Consider the following 26,919-nt stretch of genomic DNA (forward strand, 5'->3'; position numbering starts at 1 on the left):
ATACATACATACACACACACACACACACACACACACATTTGGGAATAGTAGGTTTAATAATATATATTGAAATAGACTTTCATGAAAACAGATTTTTAATCAGCCTGCAAAGATAGCATGGAATGACTTTGGAATGAAGATAAAAATTAGCATGAGCCACCAATGAATTGATTTGTCTTTTTAGTTTTAGATCATCTTTTTTTTTTTTTTGAAAAGGGCAGTTAGAAATTACTAATTTTCCTGTTGTGCTTCATCTGTCTTGGAGTTTTAGTGTTTATTGATAACGCTAGGAAATGTCTCTGGGCCTATATTACTTGTGAGGTAGGCTGTTTCAGGTATGGTATAATACTGTAGTTTGACGGTTTAAGCACCTTGGAATGAGTCTGCTCCTAAACCATTATTTTTAATTCCTTTTCTCCCTGGCTTGAGAGAAAAAGTCAATTTGCACTTTCAATCATTACAGGAAATTGCGCTTCAGCCATGGTAGGTTGGAAATAACACAGAGATTCCCATTTTTGGTCTTGGTCTGTGTGCATCAGCTATTTTTGGAGGATTTGATCAAATCATAGCTTACAAAAAGTAAGAGGAGGTATTTGTATTCCATGGGAAGAGAAGAGGGAAATACCAAGGTAGGGATCCATCTAACCACAAGGCTTAGTGCATTTAGTGGACCAATGGAAAAATACAGGTGATAATGGATAAGAATAGGATGTGGCTTACATGACTGAAGTTCCTTTTTTAAGGCAGAATGAAGAACTGCTTTTCAACCAAAGGACCGTATGGGCTTTGGAGTCCATGGCAGAAACCAGAGTACAGAAGTTGCAAGAAAGCAAATTAGGACAGGACAGGATAAGGATGAATCTAGTGTTGATTGACTCTTCAACTGAAATTAAACTGAGTACAGTGGAGATTACTGTTCCCTATTTCATAATTGATGAATTTGATCACATTGCAAGATATAATGATGATCCAGCTGTGGGATTCAGATAAGTTTACCACTGGCTTGCAAATGTGAGCATGTGCACATGCACTTTCCGTGCATGTGTGCGGCCTTCAGCAAATGCGCTTTGCTTGAACATGTGGCATGCACATCAGTGGTGGGATTCAAATAATTTGACAACCGGTTCTCTGCCCTAATAACCAGCTTGGTAGACGTGGCTCGGTGGTCATGTGACTGGGTGGGTGTGGCCAACTCAACATCACTCACGTCGATGGGCGCTTCGCCTTAGCTGTGACAATGTAATAAGGGTTAATTGGAGAGGCAGTTTTGTAATCAGGGCAATAAAGATGAGACTAGAAACAACACCAGAATGTTTCCTTCCTGCCTTCCTTACAGGATTAGCTCTGTAAAGTGGGAAAAAACAAAATGAGATTTCTTCCAACAACCGGTTCTCCGAGCTGCTTAGAAAGTTAACAACCGGTTCTCCCGAATAGTTGAGAACTGGCTGAATCCCATCACTGATGCACATGTAGCATCGAAAACGAGGCTACATAGGATGTTCTGGAGCCCAGGTGGGTGTTTCGGGTGAACCAATCCAAACCAGCTGAATACTACCTCTGGTATTATCTGTAAGGACTCAAGGCAATGTTCAAGGCTTTCCAAAGATTATCTTGAAACCGTACACCTGAAAAGAAAAACTGCAAAAATTTATAAGCAGTGCTCTGAAATTAGAGATGACCTTCCTGAAGGATAGATTGTTAAATTGAATTTATGGAGTGTTTATCCTAAAGATACTCAACTCTCAAAACTTGGTGTTTGGAGAGTTCCAACGGGCAAGATTATTCTTCTGTTTATTTGCTAAAACTGCTGACTGAGTCATGAAAGGTTATCAGAAATCACAAAGGGAAGCCATGTTGTCCTTCTCTAAGAACTTCTTGTTGGTGCTTATGAAAACATTTGGGCAGGAAATGGAGATGAATTTTGTTTCTTTTGGCTCCAATTCAAAAGTTACAGATATAGATTCTTAACATAACTTCTTAGGGGGATGTATGTCATCTCATATTTCCTTAAAAAAACATGTTCAAGTATAAATGCATCCATTTCGGAGGAAGAAAAGAAATTAGGGGTACAGTGAGAACAATGCATTGGAAACAAATTCTGAGAATGTGGCGTTCTTGTACTTATTTATGTGGCCGGTTTCATTGTACAACCTTTCTGACTTCTTGTGTTTTCCATTAAGTCCAAAAGAAAACTTCACTGGAGAATTCCTCTTAGAAAGTTTTTCCAGGCTGGAAAAGTATGGATAGGCAAGAGGTAGAGAAAGTTTTAGAGTAAGAAACCATTATTCCACTTCTAACAATGAAGTCAATTGAAAAGCTCCCAGATTTCAAAAGTCAAAATTAGTTCTCAGGCACCCTGAAAAAAATAGCTGAGAAATTGGAGGCAGATTTTAGCACATTAATTGACATGTTTCTTGAAAGGAATGAACCATAAGATCATGGAACTGATCATGATCATCTTTCTAAGGTTTTACAAAGCCTTAGTAAGACCACTCTTGGAATACAGCATCCAGTTCTGGTCACCACAATATATTAAAAATAATGTTGAGACTCTGGAAAGAGTGCAGAGAAGAGCAAGAACAATGATTAGGAAGCTATGACATATGAAGATTGGTTGCAGGAATTGGGTATGGCTATTCTAGTGAATAGGGGGTGACATGATAGCCATGTTCCAACATTTGAGGGGCTCTTTCCAAAGACAGGGTCAAAGGCAAGACGAGAAACAATGGAACAGTGAGAGCAATCAACCAATGGAACAGCAGTTGCCTTCAGGAGTTGTGGGTGCTCCATCGCTGGAGGCTTTCAAAAAGACAATCATTTAGCTGAAATAGTATAGGGTCTCCTGGTCAAGGAGGTGGTTGGAGTAGAACAGTGTTGGCAAACGTTTTTGGTGCTGAGGGCCGAAACAGGAGCATGCACATACATGTACTGGAAACCGAAAGAGCACTGCGCATGCACACATCAGACAACTGCTCTTCCGGTACATCCATGTGCACTGTCTTCTGGTTTCTAGTGCACATGCATGCATGAAGACCAGCTGGCCAGCGTGCATGCACATGCTACAAACTAGAAGAGCAGCCGCCCGATGTGCATGCGCACGCCGGGAAGATAATCTTATGATTTCCGGCATGCACATATGCACCGACCAGCTGGTCTTTGGGCATGCATGCACACCAGAAACCAGAAGACCAGGGGGCTGGTGCTCATACGCCCATGAAGACCAGCTGGCTGGCACGCCGGAACCCAGGAGAGCAAAGGGTGATGGGTCCCGTGCCAAGAGAGATGGCTTTGTGTGCCACTTCCGGCATGCATCTCATAGCTTTGCCATCATGGGACTAGAAGATCTCTAAGGCCCCTTCCAACTCTATTATTCCATGTTTGATGCGAAATTTGTAAAGTTTCTCCTTTTTACTGGATTATCCAGGAAGGTATGCCTCTTTTCTCCCATTTTAGCCTTTTAATCATCATCATCTGCTCGATGGTTCCTGTTTATCATGAAAATAAAGCTTTCCTTGCCTTGAACTTAAGTCATCAATGAAGATCTCTTGGCAGTATAGTGCAAGGGATTTGGCATTGCTTCTTTCTGGGATCCCTTCTTATTGTAAGTAATTACCCCCTCCCCATTTTACTTCTGGTAAATTGAAAACTTATGGATCTGTTTCTTATTCTTCAATCAGATAGTAACTTTAAAGAACAGGATGAGAGGAGGCTCTTTCATTTTATAGACAACCAGCAATTTTTTTTCTTACCCTCACAAATCCCTGAAATAGCTCTGTGTAAACATTGATGCAGATGCCTATCAATTTGATTAGCATGCTTTGTTTGCTTCACAAAGCCGAGGCACAGAGCCATTTACAGGCTGTTCCCCACTCCTGGGGGATTGAAACAAGGAGCACATTTTGCAGGTAGGAATGCAAATGGTTGATTGCCAAAGCTTGCCATTAGATGCCTCTTGCTGGACTAGCTTGAGGACAGATCCTCCTGGAGAAAATCGATATACGTTATGGCTAAGAGTTGACATTAACTTGCAGGCACATACTCATCTACCAAAGTAGCTTGAGAAGCAGATGTCTATATGTGGTTTGCTTAACTAGTTGTAGGGGGTGGTTGCCTCCCAAAGGAATGTTCTCATCTTTTTCCTTATTCTGCTTGATAGCCGCTCTAAAATTCTGAGAGAGTAGAAGACACCACCCACCTAAATCTGGAAACCTAAGGACCTCTGTATGCAAAGCAAGCTTTGATATTGATCTATCATCGTATACCTATCTCTTTACAGAGAGCTAACTTAACAGCTTGCCTGCAGCCAATTTTTTTCTGGGAACATGCTGGAATAGTTATTGCTATCCAAAGTCAATGTAGCAATCAATCAACCGCTGAGGTCATTAGGCATCAGTTTTAGCATTATCTCTTCTGAGTTGCCAGCATTTATCCTATGCTTCTTGCAAAAATTCAACTTAAGCATGGTTTTTTTAAAGTTACAATCTGAAAATTGGGTAGTGTAGGATGAAAAAAAAAGTGGCAGAGGGGCGGCCGGGGGCGGGGGGAGAAAGGAAGGTACATTTATCTAACAGTCAAGATTCTGGGCTTGTCAACCGGAATGTTGACAGTTTAAGATCTAAGTATCACAGAATGGGGTGAACTCCCTCTACTTTCTCATCTCCTGCCAACCTAGCAGTTCGTAAACATGTAAATGCAAATAGATAAATAGGTATCACTTCAGTGAGAAGGTAACAGCATTCCGTGCACCTTGCCCTATGTTATGCTGGTCCTCAAGGAAGTATCTTCAGACAACTGGCTCCCTCAGCTAGAAAATGGAGATAACATTGCCTCCAAGAGTTGGACATGATTGGACAGAAGAAACCTTTACCGTTAGACTAAAAAAAGTAATTTGATTTCATTTAATGTAGCAATAACAATTGCAACAGCAGTTAGACTTATATACAGCTTCACAGTGCTTTATAGCCCTCTCTAAGGTGTTTACAGAGTCAGCATATTACCCCCAATATGGATCCTGGATCCTCATTTTACCCACCTCGGAAGGATGGAAGGCTAAGTCAACCTTGAGCCAGTGAGAATCGAACTGCCAAACTGCAGGCAGCTGGCAGTCCGCAGAAGTAGCCTGTAGTATTGCATTCTAACCACGGTGCCACCGTGGCTTTTGAATTGAAACCTAATTGTAAAAAATCTAATTACAATTGAGTCAGATTAATTCAATTCAGTGAATAGAGTGAAGTCCTATGAGTGGTGGCATCAGGAGCAGATCTGGTAAAATCTGGATAAGAGACTATTAAGGAATCTGGGCACTGTGGGCTAGATTGAGAGGGGAAAATACACTGGTAGAAGGCAACAGCAAAACTTTTCCATAGTCCTGCCAAGAAACACATCCACATGTAGTCACCAGGAATTGAACTTGAGGGTTTCTGTATTGTAATAAGATGATGTCTGATCTATTTTATAATTTTTCTCATCTCACATTACAGCTGAGCTGCAGCTGGAGAGTCTCAGGGTTAGAGTGCCCTTAAGTTAAGATGTAGGTATCCAATGTAGGGTTTTTACCTAGTGCTTGTCTCCTAAACAGAGTAGCAAGGCTGATTGCTACAAGCTCTTGGATTTATCTGCAATGTCTTGGCTGTGACAAGAGAGCTGCAATCTCTATTCCTGGGGCTGCCTCTTCCAGAAAGACAAAGGAAGCCAGCACATACGGAAGCTCCAAATTATATGTTATCTTTTCATCCAGAATGACTCTCTGCTACTTAGATTTATTTATTTTTAATCCAGAGTCTCTGTGCTTCAGTTTGAGATTTTTTTATCTTATTTTGCTACAATGATATTAAATAATTTATTTAGGAACCTAGGTTTTAATCACCTAGAAACAGCTTTTACAAACAACATTAGGAGCTTGTTTTTCTGATCCGCAATCTTGGCAACTTTTTTAGATTTTCCGCACCAAACTGTGTGGATAATGCAATTTTGCAGGTGTATCGTTCACGTGGATTGCATGAAAACATATTACTTTCATGGCTTGTTCAAATAGGTTAATATGCTGAGATTCAATGTGCCCCACACTGGCTTTGTGTCCAGTTTTCTTCTCAATACTCACATGGATTGGAAAAGGGAGTTGTTTTTGGTGAGATGGGCAGCTATGTGAATCTGATTACTGAATAAATAGTCAGAATTTTTATTGTTAAACGAGACAGTTATTAAGTGAGTTGCACCCTATTTGATGGCCTTTTCTGCTGTGATTGTTAAGTTAATCACTGCAGTTGTTAAGTGAATTGGATAGTCGTTAAGCAAATCAGGCATCCCCCATTGACTCGTGACCATGTGAACAGTGACCCTGTGTGACCCCAAGATGTTGCAAGCATCATAAATATCAATTGCCAATTACCAAGCACCAGAATTCTGATCATGTGACTATGGGGATGCTGTAACAGTTCTTAAATGCGAGGACCAGTTTTTTTCAGTGCTGTTGTAACTTTGAACAATCATTAAACAAATGGTTGTAAGTCGAGGACTTCCTGTGTTGCAGACACAAGTGACTGCTTTGATCTCAAAATGCATTGTTAAAATTCCCAGCTCTGCATTGTCCTGGGCGTTCCTTGAAAATAAACTAATTCGTACTTTATTTTTGATTTTTAGAAATCAAATCCATCTTTAGAAGAAGCGAGTTCTAGTGGCAAGTGGCAATTTTGATCTTCCACCCCACCCTCATCCCAATGGCGTTATTCTTGCAGGTTTGTTTAATTTAATTTCAATATTTAATCATATGAACCATAGACTGTTGGAAATGGATATTCCATATGAGGAGCTGACCTTGAATCTCTCTGCCTTTCAGTCCCTAATGAAAAACAGTTTGGGTAAGGTCAAACAAGATCAGCATGATAGTGTTTCTGAACACTAAAAATATTGTAGAGATGCTAAATAAAGCCGCAGGGCTGCAAGAGATTCCATGGTATAAAAATAAAGAAGCTGATTTATACATGGGAAAGGCATAGGAAATGGATCCATGTTGGGTTGGCCACTGGACTACCCTGGCAGGCAGTAGCTCTTCAGCATTTCTGATAGAAAAGTTTCCAGACCAATCTGGAGATACCAAAGGTGGAATTTTAACCCCCTTTTCATGCAAAGTTTCAGGCATGCACTAAGCTAGTAGCTGCCTCTCTGTTCACTACAGCTATGCTGTCAAAAAAGCTCTTCCTAATTGAACTATTTTCTTCTTTTCAAAGTTTTGAGATTTTTTAAAATTTCCTTTGATTCAGTAATGTACTTCCAGATGTAGTGCAGCTAACAGTAGTCTTCATCAGTGATCACAAAGAATGGTCATCTAGTAACATTTGGAGCAGGGGTGGGTTTCAACCGGTTCGCGGCGGTCCCTGCGAACCGGTTGGTCGGCGAACCCGGAAGTAAGTAACTTCCGGGAACGGCGAAGGGCGCGCCCGCCCACCCGCGGTCCTTACCCGGTTTTGACGAGTTCTGCGCTTCTACGCATGCGCAGGACGCATACAGTGCCTGCGCGATCCTCCAGGAGCAGCTGGAGCATCGCGCAGACGCTAGTATGCATGCGTGCACCGCGCGCATGCACGAGGACGCCGCCGGCCCCGTTCCAACCGAACTGGTTGGAACGGGGCGAGAAACCCACCCCTGATTTGGAGATACAGGATTTTCACCCCTGATTTAATCTGATATGAGCCAAGGGAATCGCATATGTTAGGTCTACAATATCTATATTGCAAAAATCTGGATGACCACTAGACAGCTATACAGAGATATTGAAAAAAACACATTAGACCATCATTATCTAGACTTTTCCCCACGTCGATGTGGTAACAAAATATATCTTCTCATTGTCTGGTTATTTGATCTTCAGATCCCATTGAATCCTATCAGAATGACTAATGGTAAAGAATCATTACAAGGTATCTATTAAGTACAGTAATATATATTCCATCTTCAAATGATGGTGCATGAAATAAGTATGTACTGCACCAAATCACTGGCCCATCTAACATAGCATTAGCTCCACCAGTCCTAGTTTTTTCTCCAATCTTACATATGAGGCTTAAAACAAGGAATTTCTCCACAAAAAAATGTACTTTATCATTACATCATGACTCCACCAAAATAAATAGTTCTTAGCCACGCACTGAAGTTTCTCACAAGTGTTTTTTTACTGTGCCCACAATATAGTAGTTTTCATCATGAAAATGCCAGCCTGGAAAAAGACAATACAATTGTTTAGCCCGTATTGCAGCATTTTGAGTAGAGATCCATTTCTATTTCCAATGCACTGTTACATACACAGTCACAGGACATTTTAAAAACAAGAATGGTAGACTCTGGTTCCCAATTTAGATTCTGGACAGAAATCAGCATTTTAGATTCTCTGTTAAGATGCTGGGCTTGTGTGCTGGACAGCTGGCAGCCTAGGTTTGAGACCCGGGTGCTACATGACGAGGTGAGTTCCTATCCTCCACCTCAGCTCCTGCCAACATAGCAGTTCCAAAGCATGCAAGAACATAAACAGGTACCACAATGCTCCATGACATCATGCTGGCCACATAATCACAGAAATGTCTTTCGACAGCACTGGCTCAATGTCCTTAAAATGAAAATGTGCACCAACCCCTATAGTCAGCAGTGATTAGCGGAGCAAAATCCACAGTGACTCCTTTAAATGTTTGCAAACAGAGGTCAGGTGCCTAGGCTGCAGCCATATCTACAGTCAACATTTTGCTCTTCCATCTTATAAAGTCTAGAAGCATTCTCACCCCACCTGCTAGCAAATTAGCACTGCGGGCAAGCAAGAAAGTTGATTAAGAAGATTCTATACTAAATCTTCCCAGCATGAAAATAGTAGCACCAGGTGATTCTGTAATGACCTGAGTGGAAAAAAATAAAAATAAAATGGAAATTCTAAGTTTTAAGCAGTTTTTAAATCCCCTTTCTAAGTATTTTGTGCTTGGTTTGTATCAGAAGAATTGTGCAGGAAAATTAAATGAAAAAAATAAAATAAAATAAAAGAGGAATGTAACATGGGCAAACTTCCCATGTGAACCTTACTACTCAGTCAATTCCAGTTTGGTCCTGGGAAATCTTTACAATAGCTATTTCCTGAGAAACAATTAAGAACATGAACTTCCTTTCTATTTGATACAAGATGTCTCCTTTTTAAAAATTGTACCATTTCATCTCCTCTTGAGAGTTGGCTTATAACCTAGAGTAGAACTGGAGGATGAGGCTATAGCAGAAAGGACAGCAGGCTAATTCCTATTACACTTGTGATTATTTTGGGTAATTCATTCCATGTAATCCTTTGACACTATAGCAATAGAAAATTGCTGAGAAATGAGAACATTCTTTGACTTCCTTGGATCTTGGATTAACATTAATTGATAATAAATTGATGTCACCAGGAAAAAAAAAGATTTCGCAATCCCAAATAATAGGGCACAATAGCCTCAGGCTTGCATGTACATAGATAACACACATGGGACAATCCTTCCATGTTTTATTTTTTCTTGACTAGTCCTGGCAGTGTGAGTGATTTTATTAAAAATAGTTTGGCTGGATTCAAATTAATTTAGATTGCATTTCCCAACCCTGTGTCACTTAGTCCTAACGTTCTAAGAATCCAGAAATATCCTAATCAAGGAGAGAACCAATCTAGAACTAAGGATAAATATCCTAACAAAGGGAACAATTACCGTACTGTAACTAGTAGAAATGCTTGCCTTTAGAAGTTGTGGATGCTCCATCTTTTAAGAGACTGGACAGCCACATATCTGGAATGGTACTGGGTCTCCTGCTTGAGTAGGGGGTTGGACTAGAAGACCTCCAAGGTCCTTTCCAACTCTGTTATTCTGATCTATATATTATTGTTTTAGACTGCTGGTATTGCCGTGTTATTTTTGGTTTCTTCCCATCAAAACCTGTGGCTCCCAAGTTAGTGGTGGGTTGCAGGAGGTACGCCCCAGTATGGGTGTACCGGTGCCTGCCGGGAGCACCAGGTACTGTTCTGATATGGTGCTCCAGAGGGCCCACCTGCCCGCCCGTCCTCCTTACCTGCATTTGAGCTCTTTGGCGCTTCGCCAAGTAGCTGGAGCGTTGCGGAGGCTCGCAGAGGCGTCGCAAGAGGTAAGGACGCACGTGCATTGCGAGCGTACATGTGGTGGATGCCAGGCTATGTTGCAACATACCGGTTGCAACAGGATCCGGAACCCACCACTGCAAGTAAGTAATTATTAAAATAAATTGCCCCTTGGCTCATACATTTCCCTAAACTATGGCTGGGTTTAAGCAACACCTTAAATTGAAGCCAAGACGTAGTACTGACTGTAGTCTGTTACTAAATTTGCCTAGATCCAATCCACTCTGTTTTAATTTCTAATGGTCCCATTACCTTTTCAGTCATCACTTGATTTTCCAGGAGGCAATGTGTGAAATATAAATACATGAGCCTGCCAAGAGTTGAGGATTTCTCATTAATCTGAGTGTTGAGGAATATTCTATGCAACTCTTTATGAACGAGGATAATTTTCCAGTGCTGAAACTAATAGAAGACAATGAGGTTTTTATTGTACTGGGGTCCATTCATAAATTTGAAAACATTCAAAATTTTGCATTGCCATGATTTCCTGGTTGGTTTCGAACTATAAACCAAATTCAAATATTCTGGATTACAAGAAAGTACTGCATTCCTTTTTTTAATAGTATACTCATGAGGAAAATATCTCATAGAAAATAAATAACTGACAGATGAATGATTTCATCCAATTTGTAGAGGATTGATTTATGGTTTGGTAATCTCAAGCAAAGCAATTTAATTTATGGTAGCTAAAGTCAATCGAAAGAAAGCTCTGTGCCCCAGCTATACTACAAATATTAACAAATTTAATACTAATCCTCTTTTGGCAAAGTTACCCTAAGGTCTAAGGTAGAAAAAAACAATTTTGAACACTCAAAATGCATTATAGTTCTCAGCATTCTTGTTGGGAAGGCATAAATTAAATCGGCATTAACTCAATACAACTCAGCAGCATAGCTAAGCCTATTGGGGAAAGACAGCTATATTCAAACTTTAAAAAGTAAAAACTGGAGTCACGGCTTAGATATAAGCTCCCATTGCGTCAATTGAGCCTTTATGATACTCACAATGTCACAGAACCACAATCATTCCATTAATAAAAAGGTGAGGGTTAAGTTAAGAACCTTCCTGTCATATCCCTCTCTCTCAAATTTGTCTATTAGCTTGTACTGCAGCCTTGTCAAATTTATCTTCACAATGCAGAGTAATAAAAAAAAAGAGCTGACCACTCAAGAAAAGCATTTGCAATGAAAGCTGGAACATATATTAATGGTTCTCTGTTGTAGGATATATTTCAAGGATGTTTTTACGCCACTGATCATTACAAAAAAAAAGGCTAGATAACTTGAATTAAAACAACAGGATACAATGAAAACCTTTAAAAGAACAAGAAATCAAATCTGAATAATTTGAAGGCGTCCAGCCCCACAGGGACCCCCGTTCTACTCCTCACAGAATCCAATGGAACAGCATGGATGGAAGTCTTCCCATGGTTTCCATCTCTACAGAGTTTGACCTGATCTGGGCTTTTTTTGCCTTCCTGTTGTGACCCATTGAAACCTTTTGTGATCGACTCGCCAGTGCAGAAAACTATGAAAACACACTGTAAAACTTCAGAACTCCCATCAAAATAATGGAAGGTCTTTAAACATCTTCTCCATTTTCACTGATGGAGACAGTATGTATTTTAATGGTGGGTATTTGCTGGTCCTTTGGGTTTTCTCCTGAGGTGTTTGCACAGCAGCACTCTCTCAGGAGGCCTTTGCTCTTCACTTTGGCCGTAGAGCAGCTGGGGCTCTCTTTCAGAGCATTGCTCTTGGTTGACATGCTTTGCATGGCTGAAAAAAGTTTCCATTCACACACGCCATCCGATTTGGAAATCTTATAGAAGTGTTCTCCAGTGCCGACAGGTATCCGGACAATATCTTTGTCAGCTTCAGGAACATGGCTGCTTGGGTGATTGTGGGTGAAGTTCAGGGAATATTTGTTGGAGGAATACCTCCTGTGGAGACACCGGGCTCTTAGGACATTTTGGAATGCTTTTTTAAACTCTTGACTCGAACAAGGGTAAATGATGGGGTTGATGCAGCTGTTTAGATACCCAAGCCAAAAGGCAATTTTAAAAATGGTTTCCGAGGGCTTGCTGTCAGGAAAGAAAGAACCTGAAATGCAAACAAAGCAAAAAAGAATTTTAATGGATTTATAAAAAAGCAACTTCAGAGGATCAAGGGGTAAGAAATCAAAGAAAGTGAATATCTTTTCCCCAAAGTTTTTAATTATGAATCATCGTAACTGAGGTAATCTCTGGGCAAGAAAGCATATCTGGAGTCCTTGGTGCTCTCTGTGTTTGGTTGTTTGGTTGCAAACATTTCATTACCTGACCATGTAACATCATCAGTGTGCACTGTGACTTATGTAGTTGTGGAGTGTACAGTGATGATGTTATTTAGTTGGGCAATGAAACATCTGCCAGAAAATAACCAAGCTCAGAGACCACCAAGGACTCCATGGAGCTACAGATATTCTCTTCTATTGGAATTGAAAAACTATTTCAGAACATAATGTAAAAAAAAGTCCAGCTAAATGTTTTAAGTCCCTGTTTATTTTGCCAGGAGAGGTTGAAATATTGAAATCCATAGAATTCTGAAAGACTTAATTCGGTCTGAATTTTAGTCTGTTTTATTCTTTTTATTTGTTTAGAGGCAGGATCAATTTTTCATATGGTGGCCCTTGCAAAAAAGCAAAACGCACATTAACCTTATTTAATGAGATTACCTGGGATCAGGGAACAAGGTGCACATAATCATTATGCCTTTGTTGCACATAATTAAGCTTAATCCAAATGAAGTAGAAACCATCCTCATTGCAAACTTTGGCTATAGAGCCTCTCATGCCTGAATCGTGCTCATTGTACAAGTACTGATATTACAAAGCAAGCATCATTCTACTTCAGATAGCAATAACAATAGCAGTTAGACTTATATATTGCTTCATAGTGCTTTTACAGCCCTCTCTAAGTGGTTTACAGAATCAACATCTTTCCCCCCAGAATCTGAGTCCTTGTTTTATCCACCTTGGAAGGATAGAAGGCTCACCTTGAGCTGGTGAGATTTGCTGCAGCTAGGAGTCAGCTGAAGTAGCCTGCAGTACTGCACTCTAACCACCATGCCACCTCGGCTCTTATAATCAAAGCATCCTATAGAAGTCTTAGGCAACAATACTAAAAAGAGCTAGTTGGATATATGGGAATCATTTATAGCAAACCAACATGATATTGTGTGGTAGAGACCACCTTTATTTCAGAGGATTATTTCCATTTAAAGTCCACCCAGTGGGCTGCTCTCCCTGTGCAATGAATCAACCCATCTATCAGCAGAACAGCCAAGAGACCTGGAAGGGAAACATGAATATGAGTTCGAAAGAAGCTGAATTGGCTGGAGGTAATTTTAGATCACGTACATGCTACAAGACCTGCTTATTTTCTTCCTACCCATCACAGGCAGCCTGTGCTTCTGAGATCCTGCCCAATTGCATGAATCATCTGCAACATCTCATCTGTGAAATGGGGATGACAGTGATGGAAGATCAGGCTTTGTGGGTGATCCATTGGGTTGCTGGTGGAAGAGAGAACCTGAAGCAGCGTGGCACTATCAATCAACCTGGCTAAGATTGCTTGATGTTGAGACACTGGTGTGAGGAGAGGCATGGCCACTAATCCCCACATCTTAACTTGTCCTGCAATAAAGGTTTGGTAACAACCAGCATTTTGTTACTGAAGCTATTCAGAGGAAGCCAATATTTCAGAAATGCCTCATAGACTGGAGGAAAAGATGTTAAAATGGCCTTTTCGATCAATCAGACTAGATGTGTCCTAGGTCATGGATTTGGAATAACATTTATCAAACAGTATTATATTACAAGGAGAGCAATATACTTGCAGAGCACAGCAGAAGAGATCTAGCGTGGTAATGACTTTGCTCAACACTTAGCTTTAATGGCTCTTCATATCTCAAATACACAGGACAGATATTGAAATCAGTAGCTGAATTATTAGACTTTTTATTAGTTTAAAGCAAATAAAAAGGGAGAGGGGGAAAACAAAATGACCAGGTTTTAGATAGATCAGATGGCCTGAAGTTGTTAAAGGTGGAAAGCATCTTCAGGATTCAGAAACTGAGATATCTACTTAAAATGGTTTCTTCAAGAAGGGTAGTTAACACTTAGAATAATTAAACTAAATACAAAGTTAAGAGGCCTTCTGTAAAGCAGCTTTTAAAAGGGACTCTCCCCCCCCCCATACAGGTTAATTGATTATTCAGTTTCAACATTAATGGTAAAATTCAGCATTGTACAATGACATTCCCAAAGCCTCTTTGCTTCAAGTTTAAATCAGCATATAGGATACTTTAGAGAGCTGCTAATGGAAATTAATAATGATTCCTAATTGCAATCCCCCTTTTTAAAAGACTCTAAGGAACATCTGCAGTTACTCAAACCCATTTTCCTCTTTCCATTCTAAGCTGTACAAACCGGACTTCTTCATCAGTTTCTTTCTATGAAACTCATGGAAATTGGTTGCTGGTAGCTTGCCAAAATAAACAGAAAAATGGTGATTTAATTTCATCTAGGTCTTAAAATGCTGGATTGCTTTCCTGTACTAAACAGGCCAAGAGGTAATATTTCAAGAACATGCTAAGTGACAGTGGAATTTAGGGAGTTCTATTCAGCCACGTCTGGAAAAGCTCAGGTGGCTGAATTAAGGATTTAAAGAGTAAAATTATCATTGTTAATAGAAACAGATGGGAAATCAATGAAGATAGTTTGGAGAACTGATCCCCGGCTATCTTGGAGTCATCAACTGGATGTTACATTTTGCATCACAGCAAGTTTTTATTTTATTTTTTTCAAATCCCACAACTTATTTATTTTGTTATGTATCTGTCCCAGGTTTCTTACCCAGATTTATGCAAAAAGCTGCAGGCAATCTCTTTAACAATTCTATTAAAAGAAGACTAGAACAGAAAAATACTGTTGTAAAATATTAGAATCACAACAGGGATGGTTCACCATGACCATTCATGGTTTAATGATATGCTTAAACTGGTCAAAGTCTGCATGTGGGCTAAGTTTTAATCTTGTCGACTTTTTATTTTATTTTGTAGCTTAGTATGGTGTGTGAGCCCAAAGTCTTTAGCTAATTCATGATGTAATGTTTGTAAAGGCCGAAAAATGTGTTAATTCAGTAACCAAGTTAGGTATATAGCAATAGCAGTAGACTTATATACCGCTTCATAGGGCTTTCAGCCCTCTCTAAGCGGTTTACAGAGAGTCAGCATATTGCCCCCAACAATCTGGGTCCTCATTTTACCCACCTCGGAAGGATGGAAGGCTGAGTCAACCCTGAGCCGGTGAGATTTGAACCGCTGAACTGCTGATCTAGCAGTAGCCTGCAGTGCTGCATTTAACCACTGCGCCACCTCGGCTCTATTTAACCACTTTAATGTATATTGCATTAATCCAGCAATTGGTCACAAAGCATGATTTATGCATGAGGACTAATTTCAAAGCATATTCTTGTCAAGTGCCTCAGGAGATTCAAGCAGTTGAAATGAGCTTAAAGGTTTTGTGCAATCTGAAATTCTCTATAAAAGTCTGACCTAGTAGCGGTCAAAAGGAATGAGTGGGAATAAAGACATTAAAGGTGGGCTGGACATAGATCTCTTGTGGGTGTGCAAGAACTCATGACGTACGATGCATTAGACCCCTCCCTCGGGCTCAGCTTGCTCATCTCCTACAATTAGAGGCTTACATAAAATTGTGTACTCAGTGGCATATGTGACAAGTGTGTGTGTGTGTGTGTGTGTGTGTATAAAGAGATAGAGAGAGATAGAGATAGATAGATAGATAGAGATAGAGATAGATAGAGATAGAGAGAGATAGAGATAGAGATAGAGATAGAGATAGAGATAGAGATAGAGATAGATATATATTATGTCACAACCCCTGGTATGCCCAAATATGGGAGGGAGCATACGGCATACTGTATGCAGTACAGTATAGTATACAGTACTGTATACAGTACATAGGCAAATATGGGAGGGAGCATACTGCTTCCCTTTTCTGTCTTTTGGATCACCCTAGGAGCCATCCAGGCAGAAAGCCATTTTTTAATGTTGCCTTTGTTACTTTTGTGTTGCATTTGTGCTAAAATGCAACATATATAAGTTTGTCAAACATGTACAAAATAGCAGGTATAAATATAAACATGGACATGAAAAAAAGAAATGAATAAAAATAAATAGGGACAATAGGACCCATTTGTTTTTATTGTATCTAATATGCAGTATTAGAAACTATAAATGCAATAGAACCATGGCACTGGGCCATGGCATGCCAGAAACCAGGGAAGCCCCATCTCTGTGATGCAAGCAGCATGCAAAATCACACCTCCCTGCGTCTGCAGAAGAACCTCTCTCCAGGGAACTGGTCTCTGGTGTCCCAAAAGTTGGTGGCCATGCAATAGAAAATAGTTTTATATTTAAGCAGCACATGAACTCATCAAGGTCAACACCAAGAAATTAGATCTTTACTAGCTATGCAATCTTGAAATTTTTTAGCCTGAATGGTAAGAGCAAAACTTGGATCTTCACCTAAGTTAAGTATGATCTTCTCCATGGTGATTTATTCCCCCCACCTGCAACCCCCCTTTTAAAATACTGTTATATTATCTTAGTTTCTGCCTGAGGCTTTGCAATGAGTGCTCAAGGGCAGCTTCTAACTCCAACACTGAAAGAAGAGGAAGGCACTCTCTTGTTGAAGTAATTATAATGTGGAAAGCAAAATGGCACAGAGCCAAGGCAGTCTTTCAGATTCTTTAGCAGGGATGGATGAGTGGGTGGGTGGGTGGGTAGGGAAGATAGCTAGAGGTAAAGTAACTTTGATCAGAAAAAATGATTTCAGCTTGTTCTTAATGCAAAATTAGCAAGCTGCCATCCCGTCCCTTAATAACAGTGCCATTCTACCTTCATGTAAGCAAAGACAAAACTGACAGGTGTATCAAACATTTTGATTACATCTTTGAAAAAGAGAGAGAGAGCACTTTGGATGATTTGCATCTTATAAAACAAGGTTTTTGCAGCATTCTCCAAAGTAGCATCTTTTATATGCTATGGACTAAAACTCCCACCATCCTTGAATGTCTTCAGGGAGGCAAACACAAGTACCATAGAATAGAATGGACGTTTTTAAGAAGATGTTGGATGCCCATTTGTCTGAAGTGGTGTAGGGTTTCCTGCCTAAGCAGGGGGTTGGACTAGAAGACCTCCAAGGTCCCTTCCAAGTCTGTTATTCTATCAAAAAGAATAGGATACTTTATTTGGCCAGGTGTGATTAAACACACAAGGAATTTGTCTCTGGTGCAGTATACATACAAAACAACAAAATAAGAGTAATCATAACAGTGATACCAGTAATAGTAGTAGAAAAGATGAGAAGGATAACAGTAATACTCATGGGTAAATAAACAGTATGTCTTATGTCTAAGTACATTAACATATAATAAGTATATTACCGTATTTTTCAGAGTATAAGGTGCACCTTCCCCCCCTAAAAGGGTGAAAATTTGGGTGTGTCTTATATATTGAATGTAGCCCTGCCCACCCACCGGCCCCCACCCTTTGGCCTCTGCCTCCCAGCAATTTACCTCCTTGCAGCAAATGGGAAAATGTGGCTTGCAGAGGCGGCAATATGTTGTTGATGTTGATTTTATTTATTTATATGCTGCCCTTTTCCCCGAAGGGGACTCAGGGCGGCTCACAACTCAACCAGGAAAGGGGGATACAAACAAGAATTTAAACAAGAATTTAATAGGCTATGGCAATGCCTGCACTCTGAAACAGTTGATCATTGGGAGCCCCTTGCTGAAACTGAAATTGAAAGTGAAACTTGCCATTTGCTGCAAGGAGGCAAATTGCTGGGAGGCAGAGTCAGATTTTTTTTTCTTGCACTAATCAAGCTAAACTGAAACAGGCTGTTTGCTGCAAGGAGGTAAGTCAATAACTATAAATATTCAAAATTATTAGACTTATTTTTTAAAGGCTGCTTTATTATTGTTCTAGACGACTTAACAAAATGAAGAAACTTTTTAAAATAAATGCTTGATGTGAAGAGGCCCAGTGCTACTGTATCTTCTTTTAAGCAGCAGAGAATAACATATACTCCCAGAAAGCCACACCAATTTTTACAACATCTGTACAAGTATAGTCTGAAATGTAACACCACAAACAATGTATATCGTCTGTGCTGTTTGCTGCAAGGAGGAAAATTGCTGGGCCGCAGAGGCAAATTCCCCCCCCCTTGTTTTCCTCCCCAAAAGTGAGGTGTGTCTTATACTTTGGAGCGTCTTATATACTCTGAAAAATATGGTAAGTATATATCAGTAGTGACATATGTGCCATAATACTGTCACATCAATGCCATGACTTGTATACCTGTGTCATATATGCATGTGCAGAATTATGGTAATTATGAAGTCAGCACACATATGTGTCATTTTACTTATTAGATTTGTATGACGCTCATCTCATCTAGAAGCAACAATTGATATCATTGGGGTTTGTTCCAGTAGCCATTATCACCACCATCAAGAAGAAACAATAATTATTGTAACCTGGAAGTTTCAAATATCAGGGAAAGATAGAATATGCTTATTTCAGATGATGTTTAAGTATTATAACGGGGTTATATTTGAGAAGGTTCATCCAATCAATATTTTCCTTTTTAACAATCTGTTTAGTTACTACACTGGTTACACTTTGTACAATTCTTCTGTTTCTGTCTTGGCTGTTTCCTGATGAATTATTATTATTTTGCCAGATGGTTTCTCTTATTCCAAACTATAAATTTAGATTACAATCTCTTAGTCAGAAGTCCTGTGTGAATAATCAGACCAAAGATATGTATCTGATTTAAACCAATTCAGAACATTAACTCAATTTCATTTGGACATTCCAATTGAATAGATTTATATTTCCAAATCAGTTTGGGAACAGATATTTCTATACACATAGACTCTCATTCAAATTGTCTCAATGTAAAACTATTTGATTTAACTTTTTGAATCAACTTCATTTTCAGATTGAATCTCAGAATTATATATTTACATAACTCTAGTGTGTTCTTCAACAACTATTACTTAATATTATTAGTCATTGAATTAAACCAAACTAGGATCTGTCTGTCTGTCTCTTTCTCCCCCCTCTTCTCTCTCTCTCTCTTTCTCTCTCTCTCTCTCTGTATCTACATCTACATCTACATCCACATCCACATCCACATCCACATCCACATCCACATCCACATCCACATCCACATCCACATCCATATATCTATATCTATATCTATATCTATATCTATATCATCTATATCTATATCTAACATACACACACACACACACACACAACTCCAAATCTCAACCAACAAATGCTCTGTCTTACACATTGGCAAAAAAAATCAGAACACAAAATACAAGCTGGGTGGACACAACCTTGTAGACGACCCTCACTCTGTTCAGGACCTTGGAGTACACGTCTCAAACAATCTAAACCCCACAGCTCACTTCCAAAACCACACCATTGCCAAAAAAGGCATTAAGAGTTGTTAACCTAATCTTGTGAAGCTTCTTCTCCGGTAATATTGTACTGCCAACTAGGACATACAAAACCTTTGATCGACCAATTCTCGAATACAGCTCGTCTGCCTGGAATCAGCACTGTATATTGGATATTAATACAATTGAGAGAGTTCAGAGGTATTTCACGAGAAGAGTACTCCATTGCTCTACTCACAACAGAATACCCTATGTCACCAGGCTTAAAAATTTGGGCTTGGAAAACCTAAAGCTATGCCATCTATGGTCTGACCTAAGTGTAGTTCACAAAATTATCTGCTAGAACGTCCTACCTGTCAATGACTACTTCAGCTTCAACCACAATAATTCATGAGCAAACAATAGATACAAACTCAATGTAAACCGCTCCAAACACAATTGCAGAAAATACGACTTCAGCAACAGAGTTGTCAATGCCTAGAAAGCATTACGTGACTCTGTGGTTTCTTCCCCAAACCCCACAACTTTAACCTTAGACTGTCTACTGTTGACCTCACCCCATTCCTAAGAGGTCTTTAAGGGCCATGCATAAGCGCACCAGTGTGCCTAACATCCCTGTCCTAGTATCTCCATTTTTTCATACCAATTTACTGTGTTCATACTTACATTTATGCTTATACCTGTTATCTTGTACATGTTTGACAAACAAACTAAATAAATAAAATATGCCAATATTAATTTGTCATTTTTTTCAGCACTGTATATACTCTGATAGCTAGATATATTTTGCAAATAAGCCTAAGCCTGCCATTTAGACAGAATATTGAGTATATGGAAATGTAAAGGTTAAATGTTCTTTAACTGAAATATCACAAGGTAGTTTTGTTTTCAAAAACTCAAAAGTTTTTTTAAACATTACCTGTGCTGCAGGTGAGTCTAGGATTTTAAAAAATGTAATGCATGTAAGCTAGCATTCCTAATTGGATTCTGATGTTCATATCCAGAAACTTTAATTATCTTATTGTTCAATAAGAAAAGAACTTCTGAACATCAGATAACCCTGCCAAATCCATGCATCAAATCAACCCTACTTTTAAAAAAATGTTGCAAAGTTATCAAGAATATTCAGGTGAGTCTGTTGTTCTGCTGCACTTTTTAAAATTGATACTTTATAAATATATATAAAAAGGGAGAAACAGGCATATCACAAAATGAACCACAAACCTCTAATGTTGTTGTCTTTTTGAAAAAAAAAGGTTAGATGTCATATGGGGCAGCCATACAAAATAAAACAAAAACCATGGATGGGTATATGCTATTTGACTAGCATTAACCAGTAAGAAAGGAAGTTAAAGTTGGAGAGGTGAGGAATTTTGGAACAATGGGGTACAGAAAGTTGTTGGGAGGAAACTCAATTGGTTATCTTCTTAAAAATGGGTCTTTTATGACTAATAATGTTTACCACAGTAACCATTTGTGAATCAGTGAATCATTTTGTCCTAGGGGATAATTTTTGTTATGCCTCTGATATGTTCAAAAGGACTTGACACCCCCACTTTCAATAGTTAGATCAATGTTCTTGTCTCAAAGGTGCTTTTTCAAAAGGCAACTGGACTTTCTTTGGTTTTCCTCAAAGACATTTCACTTCTCACCAAAGAAGCTTCTTTGGTTCTGGTGGGGGAGATGGGAGGTTTAGTTCTGACAGGAATCTCCTCCACCCTTGTCCTTTTTCAAGAAAAAACAAAGGAAAAAAAGTTCAGGTGCCTTTCGAAAAAGCATCTTTGAGACAGTCATGACCTGGATGACTGAGAATCTCCATAGACATCAGTGTTCTTATTTCTAGCAGAAACCTACAAAATAAAATTTAACTTTTCACTAAACAGATGGAGGGAAGGCTCCAATACAGATGGTTCCACAAAGACAAATGCGTAACCCCTCACACAGAAAGTAGTTTCACTCAATAACAAATGCTGTCTTGATGGATTACTCAAAAAGAATAACTAAAACCAATAGATCATCAAAGACAGAAATAAGTGTTGCTTTTCTACATGCAGAGATACTTTGGCTTTTCCTAGTGGGAACATTTTAGGATATTAATTGCCCAACAATCTGCAGTTTAGGAGTGAAATAATCCTGAGAAAGTTTTACAATTTGATCTCTGTGGATTGTGTAATCTGGCTCTTAAAATCAGAAAGGGGGAGTGATGAACTAATTCTGTCCTTCAGAGTGCAGAAAATCCTTGGTCAGAAAAGGCAGATAAATGTGAATTTTAAAAACACAATGTAAAATAATTGACATTTGGGGCGTATCCTAATGGGATTTCTATGAGTTGGCAGAATCTGCTTTGAGGAAACACAATATCTTCATTTTCCCTGTTGGTGGGCCAACAGATGGCCTGACTTCTTTAATACAATGACACCTTGCCAGATATTTTGTCTTCCAGGAACTGAAGCCCTTTATCCCTATTGTAATGAGCCAATATGCAGGCATTCTGACCTCTGAAAAATTATACTCTTCAAACAGTTGGATCTGGCCCAAGGGATCAGTTGGTGATCAGGTGTCAACTTCAAAGCAGTAATTAGGCATTAAAAAGTCAATGCTTCCTGACTTCACAAAGTAAAATGAGTACAAGTTGTAATAACCTTTACTAATCTTATGGCTACCAGATATATTTGGTTTCCACAATCTCTGAATAAGCATGCTCGTTGGCTAAGGTCATAAGAAATCAGGGCAGTTAAATTTAACCTATGTTAAATACATTGCGCTGGAGAAAGTTTAAAAAGTTGCTTGGTGACACCCTGTTCAATGATGTCCAAGCTTCATTTTTCATTTCATACTTTACTGGTAGGACTATGGGATGAACCAACCTTTCCCAGCAAATTTATTAAGTAATGCCTAGGGAAGCAAAGTCAGAAAAACAGAATAACAAAATTGGAAGGGACCTTGGAGCTCTTCTAGTCCGACCCCTGCTGAGGCAGGAAACCCTATGCCACTTCAGACATATGGTTGTCCAATCTCTTCTTGAAAATCTCCAGTGTTGAAGCATTCACAACTTCTGGAGGCAAGCTGTTCCACTGATTAATTGTTCTCAGTCAGGGAATTTTTCCTTAGTTCTCTCCTTGATTAGTTTCTACCCATTGCTTCTTGTCCTGCCTTCAGGTGCTTTGGAGAATAACTTGACTCCCTCTTCTTTGTGGCAACCCCTGAGATATTGGAAGACTGCTATCATGTCACCCCTAGTCCTTCTTTTCATTAAAAGTCTTTCTAGATTTTAATCGATCTTTTTCACATTCCTACTTGTAGAGATCGGGCCATGGAGGTGACCTTGGAGAAATTTGGAGGAATGGTTACAAAGCAGAAGCATGATTTAAACAGAGAATGTACTAGAAAGAAGCTCAGATTGTCTTATCTGAATACCCTGGTATATAAGAGGGAGGATGGGGAAGGCACAGCCAAGCTTTCAAGATTGAGTTCTAATTTAATAATCCTGACAATATTGTGTAAACTGTTTCCTAACAAGTCCTATCTTGAAGGGTTGATACAATCCATTGCCTGTGTTGGTGAAAATGGTTAGCTAGCTAAATCTAGTATAAACTCCCCCATTGTTATACCTTTCAACAAGTGACCATGTTTGTTATAAAACAGCTGGAGTAATTTCCATGTTATTTTGTTTTCTAAGTGGAAAAAAAAATCTGTCAACACTTCTCTTTATACTGAAATATATTCACTAAACTGACTTAAAGACGAAATCCTATGGGAATGAAGACTTGGCAAGGATTCAGCAGTAAACACCCCCTTCTTGTTTTTGCCATGTTGTAATCTAGCAAGAAGAGAGATGGCTGATAAAAATGGTGTTCAAAGATTTTAATATTCCAGTGAATTCTGGGGACAGCTGTTTGGTCTATAAAAAGCTCATCCAGGGCCTAAGCCTCTGGCTGATAATTTATCTTTAGTACTCAGGGTATCTGACTTTGAATATTTGCCTCTTTTACAGATGTTGTTATTTTTAACAGATTCAGGGAATCCATTTTCAATATAGGAAACAGAGTTACTGTACTGCATTTCCGTGATAATGCAGAATTTATTTCGGGCTTTTTATTGCAGCTTTGTTATCAAATATTCTCAGATGTTTTCTCCTAAGGTTGTTATCAAATATTGGCAAACTGTCAACTTTACTTTGGTTGGTTGGTTGTTGTTGTTGACTGCATATTCCCTTGTTCTAATTTCCCATCAATTTATAAAGCCCAGATGACAGTTTGCACAGATTCTTAAATGTCCTTAAAAAAGAAGTCCACCACTAATGAAAGAGTTATGTATGTAAGTAATGTGGTTTATTTTCACCATGCCTGGGTTTTAAAGATTAAAGATTTCAAAGTAGGTTGACCCAATCTGTTTGGCAGTAGATTTTGCGTTCGTGGCTAAGCCCAGATAGATTTGCCTATTATTGCTTTCAGTTCTTTAGCTGCGTGATAGAAATGATTCATTCTTCATAAACCAAATCCACCATTTTTTCTCTTCCTTATAAGATAATGAAACTAGGATTCCTTAATGGATAGCTACCCTAAAAACATTAGCTGACTACTTAAAAGCAGAATAGTTAGGGAATTGTCTCACTAGTATGGGATTTTGTATTCATTGCTTGTTGATAATAAAGAATATGTTGCTATAGTTTGAACTAAGGCCTATGACCCTACACACTTTGCTTAAGTTACTGATTACTAGTATTTAATTTTAAGATTGTAAAATTAAGAGTTACCCTGTGGTAAGATGGACAGCCAATAAATTTTACAAATAAAACAAACAAAGAAACAAATAAATAACTATGTTGAATTGACCATATTTGTGTGTTTGTGTGGGCAATAGCAAGCGAGAGGATTGTGCTCATTGGCATATTATAATTCTCAATTCATTGGACTCATATCTGTAGCTTAGGTGCAGATCAATATATACCATCCTCTACATTAAAAATCCATTAAATTCAATCAATTCAATGGGATTACTTTGATTGCTATTTTTTATTGTACAGGTTTTGATGGTTATTACAGAACTGTATAATTCTTTGCTTCTTTCTCTTTCTTCATGATAAGATTTCACTAGAATTATGTAGTGTTTTAACATGAGAGAGATCATCTTTACTTATGACTGCAGTGGAGGAGCAGCCATCAAAATCCTGCTGATTAAAATAGTTATAGTTGAAAAATGACTAATGGGACCTAAGCTAACACAAACAGTAATGACTAAAATGATATATCAATCCTGTGCAACGTTTGTGTTTGGTGTGAATTGGAGGTTAAGATAACTGGAAAGATGATGTTGATGGAAAATAATAGAAGAAATAGTTGGAGCCAGTACTAAAAAAAAAAGAAAAGCTTTTAACACATCAGTATTAATTCTCTGTAGCAACAAAGTACAAATATTTTCTTCTTAGCTTTCCTTCTTCAAATGTATTGCACACGAGGTAAACAAGAGGCAACACAGAAAATGATTTATTAAATCATTCAGATTTAGATGTGGGAGAAAATTTCCCCAGTAATTCAATTTTGCTGCAACTTTTGGCAAACTTGAAGTGAAATCCTGAGATAATGCCAAGTTTGTTAAAAATTGTGATGGCACATTTCCCAATCTTTTGGTACAATAGTGAAAGGAAGTTTCAAATACTTGCATAACACTATAAGCTCTTGTGCTGTTCACTGAAAATTGAATTTTGAGGTGCACACTTTTGGAGGTGCAGTGGAAAAGTAGAATTAATGAACGTGTAAAGAATTCTACCTCCCATTTGTAATCTTCCTTTCCTTTCTTTTCCTTTCTGAAATTTTATAAAGTAGTGCAATGATTTTCTGAATTCTGATTCCAGATTTTGTCACTGGTTTGAATGTATTAATAAATACATTCAATGGGATTGCTTTCATTGCTATTTTTTATTGTACACAAGGTTTATTAAATTATTACACTTTGTATTACCAATGTATTAATGAATGCATTAAATAAATATACAAATAAAAGAGCAAATAAATTTTACATTAATTGGCATTAGCTTATACCTATCATAAACTGTTTTCCAGGAGTGATAATTGATATCCATGTCCAATTGTGAAGGATGCCATGAGTTGTAGTTTAATCATATCTTGACAATAACTACCCTCTAACTGCTTTTTAATGTATTTAACTCAAGGCTTATTTCATATAAGCAGTAAACCAATTCTTACTATTGGGTTTGTTCTGCCAACTTAGTGGCAGGAATTCTGCTTGATTTTGTTTAGGTCTCTTCATTTTTGTGAATTTGTATTTTAGATTACATTTCTCCAAAACCACTAGCTACAATCTGCATTTTTTTTTGCAAAAAATGTTCTCCAATGCAGTAATTTTGTCCATATTTTCATGAAAGAGATAACATCTCAACTGATATCAACAATGTGGCACCAAGCTACTTTGAAGAATAGTGACTATAAGATAAAAATGAAATGTTTTTCTCCATTATTTGGAGGGTCTGGATGGGAACGAACAAGCTTGCACTCAATCCCGACAAGACTGAGTGGCTATTGATGCTCCCTCCCAAGGATGGTCCAGCTATTCCATCTCTTAGCCTGGGGGATGAAATTATACGCCCCTCAGAGAGGGCTAGCAATTTGGGAGTCCTCCTGGATCTGCAGCTGACACTAGAACATCATCTGTCGGCTGTGACCAGGGGGGCCTTTGCCCAGGTTTGCCTGGTGCACCAATTGCGATCCTATCTGGACCGGGAGGCCCTTCGGATAGTCACTCACGCCCTCGTCACCTCAAGACTGGATTACTGTAACGCGCTCTACATGGGGCTGCCCCTGAAGAGTGTTCGAAGACTTCAGCTAGTCCAGAATGCAGCCACGCGAGCGATTGTGGGTGCACCTAGGTACACCCATGTTACACCTATCCTCCGCGAACTGCACTGGCTTCCCATTGGTCTCCGGACACGCTTCAAGGTGCCAGTCGTTACTTTTAAAGCTCTACATGGTATCAGACCTGGCTACCTGAGAGACTGCCTCCTGCTAGTTACCTCCCAGAGACCTATTAGATCACACAGACTAGGCCTCCTCCGGATTCCATCTGCCGGCCAATGTCGGCTGGTGACCCCCCCGGGGGAGGGCCTTCTCTGTAGCTGCTCCGACCCTATGGAACGATCTCACCGTTGAGATCCGGACCCTTACTACCCTTCCGGCCTTCCACAAAGCGAGCAAGAGTTGGCTGTTCCGGCAGG

At 39.0% G+C, this 26,919-nt stretch overlaps 1 protein-coding gene across 2 annotated transcripts in view; it reads right to left on the reverse strand.

The window, feature by feature from the left end:
- Positions 1-8,144: 8,144 nt before the first annotated feature.
- ADRA1A (adrenoceptor alpha 1A) overlaps positions 8,145-26,919 on the reverse strand; it is a 43,873-nt gene continuing 25,098 nt past the window's right edge. For both annotated transcript variants that reach the window (XM_014054869.2, XM_014054870.2), the window contains exon 4: positions 8,145-12,246. In XM_014054869.2, coding sequence (XP_013910344.2) covers positions 11,729-12,246 — 518 coding nt within the window. In that variant the 3' untranslated portion in view covers positions 8,145-11,728. The remainder of the gene's footprint in view (positions 12,247-26,919) is intronic.

This window comes from Thamnophis sirtalis, unplaced genomic scaffold (genome assembly GCF_051295495.1).
Source record: "Thamnophis sirtalis isolate CommonGarterSnake01/CBP01778 unplaced genomic scaffold, rThaSir2_p1.2 scaffold_2, whole genome shotgun sequence".
NCBI classification, from domain to species: domain Eukaryota; kingdom Metazoa; phylum Chordata; class Lepidosauria; order Squamata; family Natricidae; genus Thamnophis; species Thamnophis sirtalis.